Source organism: Mauremys reevesii, linkage group 4, assembly GCF_016161935.1.
Source record: "Mauremys reevesii isolate NIE-2019 linkage group 4, ASM1616193v1, whole genome shotgun sequence".
In the NCBI taxonomy this organism is placed as follows: domain Eukaryota; kingdom Metazoa; phylum Chordata; order Testudines; family Geoemydidae; genus Mauremys; species Mauremys reevesii.
The window spans coordinates 94,860,260-94,877,796 of NC_052626.1; the positions used below are offsets into that span (position 1 = coordinate 94,860,260).

Consider the following 17,537-nt stretch of genomic DNA (forward strand, 5'->3'; position numbering starts at 1 on the left):
CCTTGGATATGTATACTCCTGGTTGAGAACCACTGTACTAAGGTATATTTGTCAGTGCAATGGAAAGATTTAGTCTTTTGAGCATAAGGATACTTAAATAAAAATAACATTACAGGTAACCTGACTTCTGATTTACTCTGGTGTAGCTAAGAGCAGAATTTGTACTGTAGATCCTAATCAGAAGACAGATAGCAGGAAAACATTTAATCATAGAACAAGAATGCTACTAGAAAAGGCAGCATATGCATTACAGTAAATGGCATTATGTATTGATAAATACTGCATAGACTATAAAGACTGTAGATTTAACTACAAGCAATAGCATTATGGGCAGTGATATGATTAATAGACAGTGATACTGGAATAAAATGAGGTTATGTGATAATGGGCTTTAGCTATTTTGGCCAGAGCAGCAATCTGATGTAACCTCACAGTGATGCCAAGACATTATATTTCTAAAATATGAAATATATACCCACTCAAAATTCTATTACAAATGATTTAATTCATGTCTATTTCAGTCATTTGGTATAACAGGAATAATCTGAGGTATGTTGATGAAGCTGAAGAATTGAAATGCACAGAGCTCTTAGAGTGAAATTCACCCCTATGTAGGGGGCCTCAAGTCTCACTTAGATACCAAATGGTGCATGGGCCTTGTGCTGGCCATTTGCACAAGGGTGAATTTCCCTTTTATTGAATAGCAACCATCTAACTAGCTCAGGGAATGTAACTGTTCTGTGCTTCAACCACTCAAAAAACCAGCTACTTCATAATATCTTCTGTTTGTAAAAGTTCACAGTCTTTAATGATAAACTGATTTATTGGCTAACATGAAGGGGCCAAATTCAACCTAACTCTCAGATGCTTATCCAAGTCATGTTAAAGTCAATAGGAGTGTTTCCATTGATTTCAATGGCATTTGAATTTTAATTTTTTTTTTTTAATAATTGGAGATATACCAATCTCCTAGAACTGGAAGGGACCTTGAAAGGTCATCAAGTCCAGCCCCCTGCCTTCACTAGCAGGACCAATTTTTCCCCAGATCCCTAAGTGGCCTCCTCAAGGATTGAACTCACAACCCCCTGGGTTTAGCAGGCCAATGCTCAAACCACTGAGCTATCCCTCCCCACGAAATAAATGGCCCAAAGTGAGATAGCCAGCCTGGGTGCAACCCAGCCAAACCCCACACAGTTGACACTCCAGAGTTCCTCCTTGGCTCCAGCAGCAGGGCAGGCATTCCAGGGCGGGGTCTTCCTGACCTCTTACACATACATACCCCTCTGGAATTATTTGTGCTCCTCGCATGTGTAATCTATTTGGGTGGCTGTGCAGGGTTTGTGTGTCCACTTCTAGGATGACAAAAAGAAAACAGGACCTAATTAAAGCAACTTTTTACATTGTTAAATGTGAACCCCTGTCTGTGCTAAAAGTATTTAAGGCTAGCATTTGACCTATAGATATTTTCAAATTTGGGATCAGACACCAAACTTCTGATTTTCTGACACCAGGTATGAGTACAATACCACCCTCAGATCTACAGAATAAAAATATTATAAATGCTTGGTATTAATTATGTCTTATATTCAGCAGGGTAAATATATTAAATTTTCAGTTTGAGTAAGCTAATACCTCACTTTACTATCATTGTGTAGTAGTTTAAAGTATAGTAATTTACCCAAATTTTAAAACTCTGAAATTACAATTAATTTTCTCCTACACAATTCTATAAATAACATGACATTAGGTCTACAACTGATATCACAAAAGAAGCCATTTATGTGTGTGTGTATATATATATATGTTTGTATGTATACATTGATTTTGGAACTAATCAAGTTTTTTCTTATTGTTTCTGATACACAATGGCATTTCTGTTATTGATCAGTGAAGCATGTCTCTGTAGAGAATAAGATGTACCTCATCTTCATGACTTTCCTTAACAGCCATTGCAGCATTCCTCTGGGTATTTTGACCAAGCTTGAGATTCTTCTCATTAGAGAGACATGAGGTAACCAGGGTTCCCCATTTAGGCTTCAAAACAGCCATGTAATGCTATATGAAACTCTATGCAACCAAGGTGTAGGGTGGCATGCAGAGAGCAAAGACTCATACATTCATGATCAGATCATCAAAACATGGCATGTCCACTGTAGATCACTATTGAATATGCCTAATCAAGGGTGACAATGTGGATGTGCTGTATGCAAGGCTAAAGTAGGTATCCTTTTAGTTACATCACATATTGCATTTAATCACTGCAAACTCTAGAAAGATTCTGGATTACTGAGTAGTGAGTACTATCAAGATAATCTGACTATGTGAGATTAAAGCAGATTGAGAGCCAAGATCCTTGGATTCTCTTCTCCTCTGACTTGATTCTGAGTAATCTCAGCACTTAGCCTCTCTTTGCCTAAATTTCCCTAGTATATAGACAACACCATAACACTTAGCTACTTCCCAGGGGAACTGGGGAAATTCGTGCATTTGTACACCACTTTGAGATCCTTAGATGAAAGGTGCTGTAATATTGCAGGGAAACATTAGTGCAAGCTGTTATTTCTGAACTCAGATTTAGCAGTAGCTACTAATAAATGAGTTGCATCATACTGTCATAGGCATTTGCTAAAAGCTGTATTAGCCTCATTCTGAATTCAACATGAGGCCTTTCTCTTTTTCATCATTAACTGGAATCTGGCAATTGATTAAAGCTTCATCTACCTGCAATAACCCAAGAAACACCTAAAGATACATCACATTGCTTACATAAATTACCAAACATGCGGCTGAGGCATTTGAAAAGCCACAAATCTTGTCAATCAAATGAAGATCTAAAGAGTTTACTGTCACTTTGGATCCAGATTGTGTCAAGACAGAAACATTCCTTAGACACATTTAGAAAGGTTGCCTCACCACAGTCATCCAGTGTGTCATCATTTACCCTTCTCCTTCCACACAAAAAAAATCTACTAATATCCTCCTAGCTGCAGTGATTAGAATGCGTTTAACGTGGGAGCTCCCACTCTGTGTGTGTGTGTGTGTGTGTGTGTATAAACAATAGGCCAAAAGCCTAATATCATAACTCAGATGAAAATAATGTAATTTAAGACTTTAACCTTAATTAGAGTTTTAATGCATTAGGAAGCTACTGGGATGTACTTTTATGGGGATGCATATTTAATTTGTGATAATTTATTCATGTCACTTAGGGGTCCATCCTACAAGGCTCTAGCCTTGATCCAGCAAAGCACTTAAGCATGAGTTTCATTCTCTGCTGAATATAACCCCATTCTCTGCCAAAATGAATATAATTCAGGAAGGATGTTTGTGTATGAAAGTCTGCATTTTAAGAATGACACTGTCCTCTGCCTCCCTCTGAAAAAATTATCTTGCAGATAATATGGTTTATTTTCCAGCTTGGAGCCTGATGACATTGTGGCACAAACACAAGGCAAGGTGGCATTCCTCCTGCAAATGTAAGAGTACAAGTTTCTTCATGCTGACTTGGTTAAAGTATCTGTACAATCAGTGTGTGAAGGTCAGGGAAGGGTATTTCTATGCCTGATCAAGCTCTTCAAAAGGTTGTAGTCAGCGCTTCCCTCACACAGTGTGATTCCACCATCTTCAGTCCCTAGGGCTATGTCTACACTACCACAGTAAGTTGACCTAAGTTACACAACTCCAGCTACATGAATAATGTAGCTGGAGTCGACATAGCTTAGGTCGACGTACTGAGGTGTCTACACTGCGCTGGGTTGATGGGAGACTTACCTTATTCTTCTTGTTCAGGGTGGACTACTAGGGTCGACCAGAGAATGATCTGCCATTGATTTAGTGGGTCTTCACTAGAGCAACTAAATCGACCCCCGGTGCATCGATTGCCAGACCGTTGATCTGGCGGTAGTGTAGACATAGCCTTGGACTCCAAGCCCTCTTCCTCTGGAGTGCCTTTTTGTTGTCTGATGCCTGTAGCTACAAAGCCTGAGATTATGGAGAAGTCATTATTCTAATACACTTTTGACTAGATCTATATTGTTTCATTTCTAAGATCAATAATGGTAGATTCAGAACAGCAGACTTGTCTTCTGCAATGATTAAACAAGGTGTATGTTACAGTATCAGCCTATACACCTCTATATGTTATTTCATGAACTTTAGCAGACATTTTACATTTTAAAAACATTGAAAACAAGTCACAAAAATCAATTATATCCTCTCAAGAATAATCTCTGAATTTTTTCACCTATTGATAATGATTTGTTACCAAGTTTTCACTGAATCAAGTAACTTGTTATGTGCACTATGCAAAAGAATATCACCACCTAGTTTAAAGTCCTTATTAAAGACTTTCAGAGCACAGTAATTTATATTTTAGAAGTAAATTTGGGTGGATGTGACTTTACACCAAATTTTATGCAATGATAACAGGACAAAGCATTTGTGCACTCAGCAACATTTCTTTTGAAGGAGAGGGCAGAACTGATGCCTAATTGTTATAATGGGAAATTAGAAAACAGGGCTCCTGGGCTCTGTTCACAGCTTTGGTATTGACTGTCTTGGAAGAGTCACAAACCTCTTTGTCACTCAGTTTATCCATACATAAAATGGGGATAACATTTGTATCTCTCTCACAGTGGTGTGATGCTTCCCTTGTTCAGGCTTATGAAGTAGTTTGAAATTCTCTGATGAAAGTTACTAGTTAAATACAAAATAGTCTATAACAAAGTAATAACAAAACAACTCAGTTTGTTCAGTTTAACAGCTACATTACATTCCAGCTAATCCTTCATATGCTTTTCTTGCTTTCAAATATTATTTCCTCTGGATAGTAGCAAGAAAATGCCTCATTTACAATGGAAACTATATTTAGATTAAAAAAATTCAGATGAGGTGCAACTTTCTTGATTTGTTTTGCTCCATATGAAACACATATGTCAAAGCCCCTAGATCTTGCAAGCTTTCATAGCTCAAGTTTCTATTTAAATCAATGGGAGTTCTATGTAAGATTCCTTTCAGGATCGAGCCTTTTACTGGTACAATGGAACATGAAAGTATGTGATTACTAAAGCTTCAGTCCTGCAGTGTGCTCTGTGTGGGTGGGTCCCTGTGCCTGTATGGTGCCCCACTGACTTCAATGGGACTCTATGGGGTGCAGGGTTTCCACTTGCATGGAGCTCTTTGTTGTAAGGATTGGGCCTTTAGTTACATCATCTCTCCTATAGGTTCTATAGAGATATAAGAATATGTACACCTTATCAAATAGCAAGATGATGTTATTCAATCTACCTACTTTAGGACCCTACCATGCTTTCACTGACTTCAGGATGGGATCTTAGATATTTGAAATTGTATAGATTATGGTCAGATGTAGACTTTTTTTTTTAATATGACATACCTGTGCCCACATACATTTTCACATAAATATTGAAATTCTATTGAACATTACATTGGTGCAATCTTTTACTATATTTTTTTCAATATCTATATATTACTTAATTTATCTCAAAAAACCAGTTAGTCAGGACTGTGGCCCAAATTCAGCAAGTCAATGAGACAACTCACATGTTTAAAGTTAGGTACATGCTTAAGTACCTTGCTGAACTAGAGCCATAGTGTGCAGTTGAGGATATCAATTCTAACTATTTCCCCTTTGTTAGATGGATAAGAAATAACAAGAGTCAGAAATCCTTTTGTAAAACCAAGAAACAGTGGGTCAAGTAGAAATTGCAATTTAGCTATTAAAATATTTGAATATTTGATCCATTTCATTAGTATTAATCTGTTCTACTTTGCAGCATGTGCATTGAAAGCAAGTTTCAATACTGAATTAAAGTTATCAACTGAAAATAGTTTTTCTTTCTTTTTTATTGAATAACAGTTATCTAGATAAGGCTATTTAGGGGTTGAAAAGTAGAGGCTACTGAAACATGACATTTACTTTATTTGGACATTGCACTTCACTTTCAAATGACTATCTTTAGTCATCTGTGGACTCATTAACATTTAAAACTGATCAATAAATTAAGGCACTAACATAATTTCTTTACTTGCATTTTCCTCCTAACCCAAATTCAGATTCTCCAAAAGTCAAACTCCTTCACAGTTACCCAGGATACTTTCTTTTAGCCTAACCTTTCCTTTCTCTCTCTTTCTTTAAATGCCCAATTAACAAAAAAGCATAAGATTGGATGAGGATTGGATGAGGATCAGGGGGGCGTGTGTTGGGAATGACATCAACTGAGACAATAAAAGGGCTTCTTACTTACTTAGAAGTTCTATTTTAAAGTTACATTTAAGGGGTCCACTAGACCAATTCAGTAGTCTTTAAATATACTCAACATCAGAAGAGAGTCAGCTGCTGACTTATCTGAAGCAGAAACCTGTTTATTTGGTAAGTATGCCATATTTTCTTTAGGATACACTAGATAAGTGATTTTAATAACAAATTATAATTCAGTTTGTGTATTTTGTTTTCTGATTAGGTTAAGCATAAAATGGAATTAAAGTGAAAATCTGCTGTTTTTAAGATTGTTAATTGAATCAGCTTTTTAAAATTCAGTTAAACGAATAAAATTCACCTATGATGGTGGATTAAAGAAATAACTCAAAGTGAATTCAACCACTGGATTTAAAATAGTGAGTTAGATACTGTGCTTGGAGTATATTCATGCTATGATGTAAAACATGGTACTGTAAATGCTTTTCTGACCTACAGTAAAACTGTAAAAATCAAACAGGAAAGTAACTGTAAAAATGGCATTGTAGGATTCTATATTTATTCTGCCTCACGTTACTCCACATCAAATTTGATTGGTTTACAATTCAAAAGATGTTTTTCTAGCTATCATCACTAAGCACTCAAATTGGAATCTGAAATTCTAAGTTATTTCTGCCTTTCAAAGTTATTTCTGCCATCACCAGTACTAAATATTCTGCAATTATAATTCAACTGACAATTTTGTTGATGTGCAAATCAAAATAAAATCCATCTCTCTTCCATAGCTATATGACCTATGCAGTACTAGAAACTGTAAAAACTTGGGGCCCAATTCTGATTTTTCTTATATCAGGTTATATAGGGACTAACAACACTGACCTCAGTAGTTATGCCAATGTAAAACTGCCATAAGAGAACCAAGGTTCTTGGTTCTATCAGCAAAATCAGCAAAGTTTAATGACACACAAGAAGAAGACAAAATCTAATACTTTGCAATTTACATAGCTGTATACTGGTATTTCAAGGAGCTTTACAAATATCTCCATGAGACAGAAATTAATAATAAATAATGCTACTTTGCAACTAAACACTGCTTTGCATCCAAAGATATCAAAATGGTGGGTATTGTTATGCCCATGGTAATATGGGATAATTGAGGCATACAGCGGTTAAGAGACTTGCCCAAGATTGTACTGCAAGTCATTATAAAAATTAGGAATAGAATCCAGTTCTTCTGATACCTAAATTCCTTGTTGTAACCACTACATGTGAAAGACATTTTTACACAATCTCTTTTCTGACTATACACATGTTCAACACTTTTCTCTGTACCTAATCCTAACTGTTCCCCTAGTTTAACTGGTTTGAAATTATTTGAAACATAGATTTACAAATTTCCTTCTTTTTATCCTTATAGTGAACATGATTTCTGTTAAAGATATGGCTAAGACGGCAGTCATTGTATATGCAATTTGTTTCTTTGCAAAATCTGATGGAAGACCAACGATGTAAGTATATTGCTATGCATTTTTTTAATTTGGGGATATTTTTATTAATATTCTTTACTTTCATCTTGACTGATTACCTGCCTATCATCATCTGAAATCTGGCATCAAGTACAAGAATTAAAATAAACAATGCCAGTGGCCAAACAATATTGGCACAAAACTAGACCATTTCCCTCTTCTAACTTTCCTCCCTCTAATAAATCCACCACCAATTAAATATCACTACTTCCCCTCTCACCAGCTGACTGTATATCCCCTGGGTAAAAATCCAGGTTGAATAAAGGTGCCTTGCACTGCCTCCCAAAAGTTCCCAAACTTGGGCTTTAGTGGAGATCAAGAATTCAAGGAAAGGCCATTATGAGATTGTTACTTTGTTCACCCTTCATGCAGGAAGAGGTCAGTGAGTGAGATGCAACTGATGCACAATTTTGGGGAGCACCTGCACACTGTGGAGAGACAGGATTGGCTTCAGCAGAAACTGCAGGATGTGCACAGTGCTCCCGAGGCACTGGTGGATGCTAGAACCCAGAGGCCCCGAAAGAAGGATGATATTGTTCTGGGAGAGATCAGAAGTCGGAGGCTGCTCCCTGAGCGTTTGCAGGCAGGAATGCAGAAGAAACCTATTGTTCTGGACAAAGCTTACATGGACAACATACTCTTCAAAACAAAGTCCCAGTGAAAGAGGCATAGCATTATAGCGGTCCAAGTAAGCACATGTCTGTAAGTCACCGAGCAACTAGGGCATTTTATTATTATTTATTATTTGTATTACATTAGTTTCTAGGGGCCCCAACCAAGACTGCAGCTCCATTCAGCTAGGTCCTTTACAAACATAGATTAAGAGATTGTCCCTACCCACCATCTCAAATGTTGATAATTTTTGAACATCTAATTCAATCGCTAATGGGTCCCATTTATTTCCAATGTTTAAAAAAATGTATGTTTAAAAAACCAAACAAGCAGGTGGTTTAAATATAAATAGTTACAAAAAAGGCAGAGTTAAAATAATTTAAGGCCAGAATCTGCCTCTCTTACTCACATTGAATAGCACCTTAACCCAATGGAATCCTCTACAGAATAAATTACTAATCAACCTAAGTGAGGATGGCAGAATCTGACCCGATAATAAGAAGGGCATCACCAGTTCTATAGGGACTTAAACATGTGCTTCACGCTACACACAGTTACCAGGCCCATTGATCCACTACTCACAATGCATAAAGTTAAGCTCACATCCGTTTACAAGATCAGGCCAAGATTTGGGAAGTGTTAATTACACATAAAATAAAAAAGAGGACTTTAATGTAAAAAATATTAAAAAGATAAAATATGAACATAGGAAAAACAAAGATTATAAATTATTAAAAGGAAAGGGCTAGAATTAAAACTAATTCTATAAACAATAGACAAATCAAGGGTTAAATATAATATTAAAATAAGGGAAAGGTTTAATTACCCAACAAAGGCCAAAAGGATAGGATTTATAACATAAACAATAAAAGGAGATGTAGTGGCATGCATCTAGGTGTGAGGTTAGGTAACACAAAGTGGGAGTGAGGTATGGGTCAGACAATTAAAATTAAAACCAAAATCGTACAAAATATTTTCATCCCCTCTCTTGTCTGTAAATTATTCACTCTCTAAATTGTCTGTAAGTTATCGTAGGCCCCATGTGTGAGTAACTTTATGCATGTAGGACTAATAATTTGTATGTTACTCATGTGCATGCATAAGTATTTACAGGAATGGGGTAATAGATTCTAAAATCCTTGCAACCGATTCCCATTACCCTGTGGAAATCATTGCCACAATATACCACAAGGCTGAGAGCTTTGCAGAATTCAAAAAAGGATTGGACATTTTTATGAATAACAAAAGGGTCTATAAGTTAAATTGTACGGATAAAAAAAGAATAGCAAACAAAAAATCCTTAGCCTGAATTTTGGAAGGGATATAAACCCTCATGACCTATGAAGGAAGGCTGAAAGAATTGGGTTTGTTTAGTTTGGAAAAGAGAAGACTGAGAGGGGACATGATAGCAGTTTTCAGGTATCTAAAAGGGTGTCATCAGGAGGAGGGAGAAAACTTGTTCACCTTAGCCTCTAATGATAGAACAAGCAATGGGCTTAAACTGCAGCAAGGGAGATTTAGGTTGGACATTAGGAAAAAGTTCCTAACTGACAGGGTAGTTAAACACTGGAATAAATTGCCTAGGGAGGTTGTGGAATCTCCATCTCTGGAGATATTTAAGAGTAGGTTAGATAAATGTCTATCAGGGATGGTCTAGACAGTATTTGGTCCTGCCATGAGGGCAAGGGACTGGACTCGATGACCTCTCGAGGTCCCTTCCAGTCCTAGAGTCTATGAATCTATGAATCTATGCTTTGGAGCATAAACAAACTTCTGACTAATGGAGTTTAGGAAGGAACATTTCCTGTAATGTTTTCCATAATTGTCTGCTGTGGAGTTTATTGCACCTTCCTCCAAAGCATCTATTAGAGAGCACTATCAGAACCAGATACTGGACTAGATGAGATGAACTATTTGTCTCAGCCAGCCTGGCTTTCCCCATGTTCCCTAGCCATTTTGCTAGCCATGGAAGTAAACATTTTCAACACCACCCACTCCCTGCAATGGCCGAGGGGAGGAGGGAAAAAAGGGCTGGCCAGTCAATGAAGCAAATGGAAAACGGCCAGCCAGGCAGAGCATAGAGCAAAAGTTAAAGGCAGAGGGGGTCACAACAGCACAATGCTCCCTGGAAGTTGGCACCGAGGGCGCCCCTAGAACCTACCCTGTTCCCACGTAATGTTTATTTGTCTGTTTGGTGCCTTCACACTTTGAGAAACTAGTGAACAAATAATAAATAATAATTTCAAAATATAAATTCAAATCTTTGGCAAATTAGAAATGTACTTGCAACTAGTGAACTGTATTTCATTATCTTGACTATACTTTTACTAATGTAAAGGCCCCGATGCTACAAACAGATGATGCGCTAATGCAGACCCTGCACCTGCACAAAGTCCCATTACAGTGAATGGTACGTGATGGGTGTTTAGGGTTCTATGATAGTACATCTATTTGTGGGACTGGGACCTTAAAGTGCACCTTCTATTTATTCTTTTGTTGTATGTTTGTGCATAACTTATAAAGGAATAAAATTGCATTTTTGTACCTATGTCTCGCTTATGTATCACCAAATAAAATGGACCAAAAGCTCTTGGACATTATTATAAAGCATAACGAACTCTGATTTTCCTGTCAGTATTCATATCGGTAAATGCGCGGATGAGATGATGATGTAGGGAGGAAGGTTTTAGGTTTATTAGGAACCAGGGAACCTTTTGGGAAAGGGGAACTTATACAGGAAGGATGGGCTCCACCTAAATCAAAACAGAATCAGACTGCTGGCATAAAAAATTAAAAAGGTTGTAGATGATTTTTTTTAAACTAAGGGCTGGGGGAAAGCTGACAGGTGTGAAGGAGCGCATGGTTTGTGTGGAGACATCCCTTAGGGATGAATCTAGTAAAGGGGGAACTCTATATCCTAGTAAAGAGGATAGGAAAGAAGTTGGTAAAGTACAGGTAGGAACTACTGAGGAACAGTCAAACATAAATCCCATTTAAATATAACATGATGGGAAGCAACTGAATATGGATAAAATGTACAAGTGCTTATATACAAATGTTAGAAGTCTAAATACTAAAATGGATGATGGGTGAACTAGAGTGCCTCATATTAAATGAGGATATTGCTATAATAGGCATCGTGGAAACTTGGTGGAATAAGGATAATCAATTGTACACAGCAATACCAGAGTACAAAATATACAGGAATGACAGAGTAGATTGTGCTGGTGGGGGAGTGACACTATATATGAAAGAAAGCAGAGTCAAATAAAGTAAAAATCTTAAATGAATCAAACTGTACCATAGATGGGGCTGAAATGCTCAGGGAGAGTGGAGAGGCTACAAAGGCAGAAAACATAATAACAATGTGAGATTCCAACTATCCTCACAGAGGGATGCAGAGATAAAATTTCTAGACATCATAAATGACTGCTTCTTGGAGCACCTTGTCCTGGAATCCACAAGGGGAGAGGCAATTTCTTGATTTAGTCCTACGTGGGGCACAGGATCTGGTCCAAGAGGTGAATATAGCGGAACCACTCAGTAATAGCAACCATAATGTTATTAAGTTTAATATCTGTGTAGGGAGAAAAATGCCAAAGAAACCCACCACAGTAGCACTTAACTTCATAAAGGGCAACTATATAAAAATGAGGACGCTAGTTAAACAAAAATTAAAAGGAGCAGTCACAAGGGTAAAAGACCTGCAAACAGCATGGAAACTATTTAACAGAAGCTCAAACAAAATGTATACCCCAAACAAAAAAACAGTAAGAGGACCAAAAAAATGCCACCATGGATAAACAGAAAAGTCAGAGAGGCAAAAAGGCGTCCTTTAAAAATTGGAAGTCAAATCTTAGTGAGGAAAATAGAAAGGAGTATAAATGCTGTCAAGTCAAGTGTAAAAGTATAAGAAGACAGGCCAAGAAAAAATTTGAAGATCAACTAGCTAAGGACACAAAAACTAACAGCATTTTTTTTAAAGTACATCAGAAGCAGGAAGCCTGTGAAACAGTCAGTGGGGCCATGGGACGATCAAAGTGCGAAAGGAGCACCCAAGGAAGAGAAGACCGTTGGGAGGGGGGACGGGAGAAGGGGATTCTTTGCATCAGTCTTCACTGCAGAGGATATGGAGGAGATCCCCACTCCCGATCCATTCTTTTTAGGTGACAAATCTGATAAACTGTCCCAGATTGAAGTGTAAATAGAGGAGGTTTTGAAACAAATTAATAAGTCACCAGTATCAGATGGTATTCCTCCAAGAGTTCTGAAGGAATTCAAATATGAAATTGCAGAACTACTAACCGCATCCCACCACTTAAATCAGCCTCTGTAAAAGATGACTGGAGGGTAGCTAAGGTAATGCCGATATATAAAAAAAAAGTCTCCAGAGGCAATAGTGGCAACTACAAGCCAGTAAGCCTAACTTTAGTGCCAAGCGAATTGGTTGAAAGTGTAAAATTATCAGACACACAGATAAAGATGATATGTTGGGGAAGAGTCAACATGGCTTTTGTAAAGGGAAATCATGCCTCATCAATCTATTAGAATTCTTTGAGGATGTCAACAAGCAAGTGGACAAGGGTGAGCCAGTTGATACAGTGTACTTAGACTTTCAGAAAGCTTTTAATAAGATCCATTACCAAAAGCTCTTAAGCAAAGTAGGCAGTCATGGGATAAGACAGAGGGTCCTCTCATGAATCAGTAACTGGTTAAAAGATAGGAAACAAGGAGTAGGAATAAATAGTCAGCTTTTACAATGGAGAGAGGTAAGTAGCGGGATCCTCCAAGGATCCGGACTGGGACCTGTGTTATTCAAAATATCCCTAAATGATCTGGAAAAAGGGGTAAACAGTGAGGTGACAAAATCTGCAGACGATACAAAATTAGTCAAGATAGTTAAGTCCAAAGCTGACTGCAAAGAGTTATAAAGGGATCTCACAAAAATGGGTGACTGGGCAACCAAATGATAGATGAAATTCTGTGTTGATGAGTGCAAGTAATGCGCATTGGAAAACAATAATCCCAACTATACATAGAAAATGATGGGATCTAAATTAGCTGTTACCACTCAAGAAAGAGATCTTGGAATCATCATAGATAGTTCTCTGAAAACATTCATTCAATGTGCAGTGGCTGTCAAAAAAGCTGACAGAATGTTAGGAATCATTAAGAAAGAGAGATAATAAAACAGAAAATATCATAATGCCACTATATAAATCTATGGTACACCCATAGTTTGAATACTGTATGTAGTTCTGGTCATCAGATCTCAAAAAAGATATATTAGAATGGAAAAGTTGCAGTGAAGGGCAATGAAAATGACAGGTGTATGGAACAGCTTCTATACAAGGAGAAGTTAAAATGACTGGGACTGTTCAATTTAGAAAAGAGATGACTAAGGAGAGAATATAATAGAGATCTATACAATCATGAACAGTGTGAAGAAAGTGAATAAGGAAGTGTTATTTACACTTTTTCATAACACAAGAACTAGGGATCACCCAAAGAAATTAATAGGCAGCAGGTTTAAAACAACTGGAAGTACTTCTTCATACAATGCTCAGTCATCCTGTGGAACCCATTGCCAAGGGGATGCTGTGAAGGCCAAAGGTATAAATGGGTTAAAAAATTCATGGAGGTTAAATCCATCAATGGCTATTACCCAAGATGACCAGGAATGCAACACCATGCCGAAAGGAAATACTGTTTCCTTGGTCAATCATGGCAGATGCTGACTCCTGCCAGCCCTAAAGAGGTTATGCATATTCCCCAAAAAGACATTCCAAAAGCTGTGCAGAACTAATATCACAATAATTGTTTTACTTTCAGGGGAAGCAGAACGATAGTACAGCAATGAAAGCATGCAAAATATACTCCAATAAAAACTGAAGAAATTGTAAGGTCAGTTGAGAAAACAATTGTTGTTTTCGCTGCTGCTGGCCTTGTCTCCTCTAAATACTGCTGTTGAATATTGCTGAGACTGCTTCTTAAACAGCATGTAACATTTGACTCCTTGCCTGGGTAGCACATTCTTGATTCTAATTACTTCGTCTTTTGTGCTGGCTTTGTTGGCATTTTATTGTCCTAATGATGGATTTCCAGAATAGTCTGGTTTACCTCTCTGTTGTTAAATGACAGAAAGTGAGAGCTCATTTAACTGAATCATATTTTGCTGCATGCAGTAGTTAAGCTTCCAGTTTCTCATATGCCATTTAATGTTAGAAGGGAAAAAAGCTTCATGCACATATCTCATGTAAAGTTTAAGACTTATTTGTTGATGATTCCCTATCTGAAAAGGTTAGTTCCAAAAACTCAGCCCTGATAATGCATTAGGCAAGGCCAGAGATATAAACTCACTGAAACTTTAAAGAGCAAACCAGGCAAAGATTATATTGAGTTTCAATCTCAGGAATCAGAGCAATTTCGTGAACTTTCTCCACTAGTTTGACATCATCCTTTGCAAAGTGAATGCTAGCAATGCATTCTTATATCTGGTACCCCCCAAACTCAGGTTGTCATGCATGTTACTGGAATAATTCTGCCACAGTTCATATTACATGGTTCTAAGAATTGAACAATTATTAAAATGTATAAGATTGTGTCCAAAGGGGGCTCTATTCTTTTCATCTCCCCGCATTTCCTTCTTTCCTCTTCCTCTCTCTCCATCCTCTTTTCTTCCAGCTTTCTAAGGGAGAAGATGCCACTGGTTTTAGACTGTAAATTCTTTGGCGAATTGACTGTTTTTGTATGTGTTTGTACAATGCCCAGTATGATGGGGGTGACTGAGGTATCAGCCTGGGCACTATCCTAATATAAAATAATTAATAATAATACTGGATAAGTTCCTTAGAAAAGAGATGAGCATTGAGTTTAGACCTGAATGCACTCAGGCTTAGGGTCAGTTTATTCTCCTCCCATATGGAGCATGCACCAAACAACTGAGCTTGTCTAGCATGTGGAACATAATAACTGTCTAGGAGAGCCATGGATGGACAGGTGATCCCTGAGGTAGCACAATCCCAGTCTATTAAAGGATTTATAAATTAAGAATAGGATTTTGAATTCATTCTTGAAACGAACTGGGAGCTAGTAGAGGCCCTCTCTTGATCAGATTTAAATGCTTAACCTTCATTTTGTTTAGATTTAACCTCAACCAAGTCTTTACTCATCTATGTGCTAATTTCTGCTAGACATGGAGATAGCTGCAAGATGGTGGTGTATATTGTAAAGGATTAAGGGAGTCAAGCATCATTTGGTCATTGGTATTTGAGCCCATAAAGTGTCAGTTTCTCATAACATCTATATGTAAATATGGAAAAAATGGTGGTAGAAAAGCAGTTGTTCAGCAGCACCCTCTGAGTATAGCCTTCAAGGAAAGATTTCAAAGCATTTCCCTTGCCCCTTGTCTCATCTCTTAAGTGGGACAAGTATCTTATAACAGTGAGGTCTAAGTGTACAGATGTTCTTTATCCATGGACTGCAGGAGACTATTCAGCTGCACCACCAACACTGTTTCAGATTTATTCCTGGCCAGAATGGAGCGGATCTAAGATTGGCTTGAAGTTTGTACTTGCGTGTTTTGCGATTAGCTTGCTAAGAAACAGATTTGGTACCAAGATAGATCTGTTATGTGTCATAAAGGTTTCTCTGGGAATGGGAGACTCTAGCAGGTTTTAAGGTGGGAGGTAGTATTCCTTTTTCAAACATGGTGTTGACAGTCTCTATTACAAGGATTCTTCTCAGAGGGGTAGCCATGTTAGTCTGGATCTATAAAAAGCGACAAAGAGTCCTGTGGCACCTTATAGACTAAGGCCTTGTCTACACTACAAGACTATTTCGAATCAACTTAGTTTGAATTTGTGGATTCGACCTTATGAAGTCGAATTTGTGTATCCATACTAAATACACAAATTCGAATTTCTGAGTCCACATTCACGGGGCCAGCGTCGACTTTGGAAGCGGTGCACTGTGGGAAGCTATCCCACAGTTCCCGCAGTCCCCGCTGCCCATTGGAATGCTGGGTAGAGCTCGCAATGCCTGCTGGGGGAAAAAATGTGTTGAGGGCGGTTTTGGGATACTGTCGTCATTGAACCGTCAATCACGCCCTCCCTCCCTGAAAGCGCCGGCGGGAAATCTGATCGCGCCCTTCTCTGGTCGGTTACAGCGCGGACGCCACAGCACTGCGAGCATGGAGCCCGCTGCGATCATCGCTGCACTTATGGCCGTTGTCAACTCCTCGCACCTTATCGTCCACCTCTTCCACAGTCAGATGCTGAGAAATCGGGTGAGGAGGCTCCGGCAGCGCGGTGAGGAGAGTGGCAGGCCTCTCACAAAGCAGGGTACGCCGCGCCGTGGAGATCATGGTGGCAATGGGTCAAGTTCATGGTGTGGAACGGCGATTCTGGGCCCGGGAAACAAGCACGGACTGGTGGGACCGCATAGTGCTGCAGGTCTGGGATGAAACAGAGTGGCTGCGAAACTTCAGGATGCGTAAGGGCACTTTCCTTGAACTCTGTGACTTGCTGGCCCCTGCCCTGAAGCGCCAGGACACCCGGATGCGAGCAGCCCTGAGTGTGCAGAAGCGAGTGGCCATAGCCCTCTGGAAACTTGCCACGCCAGACAGCTACCGGTCAGTAGCGAACCACTTTGGCGTGGGCAAATCTACCGTGGGGGTTGCTGTGATTCAAGTAGCCCACGCAATCGTTGAGCAACTGCTCTCAAAGGTAGTGACTCTCGGAAACGTCCAGGTCGTCATAGATGGCTTCGCCGCGATGGGATTCCCAAACTGCGGTGGGGCTATAGATGGGACTCACATCCCTATCCTGGCACCAGCCCACCAGGCCAGCGAGTACATTAACCGAAAGGGCTACTTTTCAATGGTGCTGCAAGCACTGGTGGACCATAGGGGACGTTTTACCAACATCTTCATCGGGTGGGCGGGCAAGGTTCATGACGCGCGTGTGTTCAGGAACTCTGGTCTCTTCAAACGCCTCCAGGCAGGTACTTTCTTCCTGGACCACAAAATAACGGTTGGGGATGTGCAGATGCCTACAGTGATCCTCGGGGACCCGGCCTACCTGCTAATGCCCTGGCTCATGAAGCCCTATACAGGCGGCTTGGACAGTGAGAAGGAACTCTTCAACTACCGGCTGAGCAAGTGCAGAATGGTCGTGGAGTGT

The 17,537-nt window shown here is 39.0% G+C and overlaps 1 protein-coding gene across 1 annotated transcript; it reads left to right on the forward strand.

Moving 5' to 3' along the window:
• The first annotated feature begins 6,226 nt into the window (after positions 1–6,226).
• PTH (parathyroid hormone) lies at positions 6,227–8,404 on the forward strand. Its single transcript, XM_039533551.1, has 3 exons — positions 6,227–6,260; positions 7,632–7,725; positions 8,116–8,404. The coding sequence occupies exons 2-3, from the start codon at positions 7,640–7,642 to the stop codon at positions 8,402–8,404; spliced, it is 375 nt and encodes a 124-aa protein (XP_039389485.1). The 5' UTR covers positions 6,227–6,260; positions 7,632–7,639.
• Positions 8,405–17,537: the final 9,133 nt, after the last annotated feature.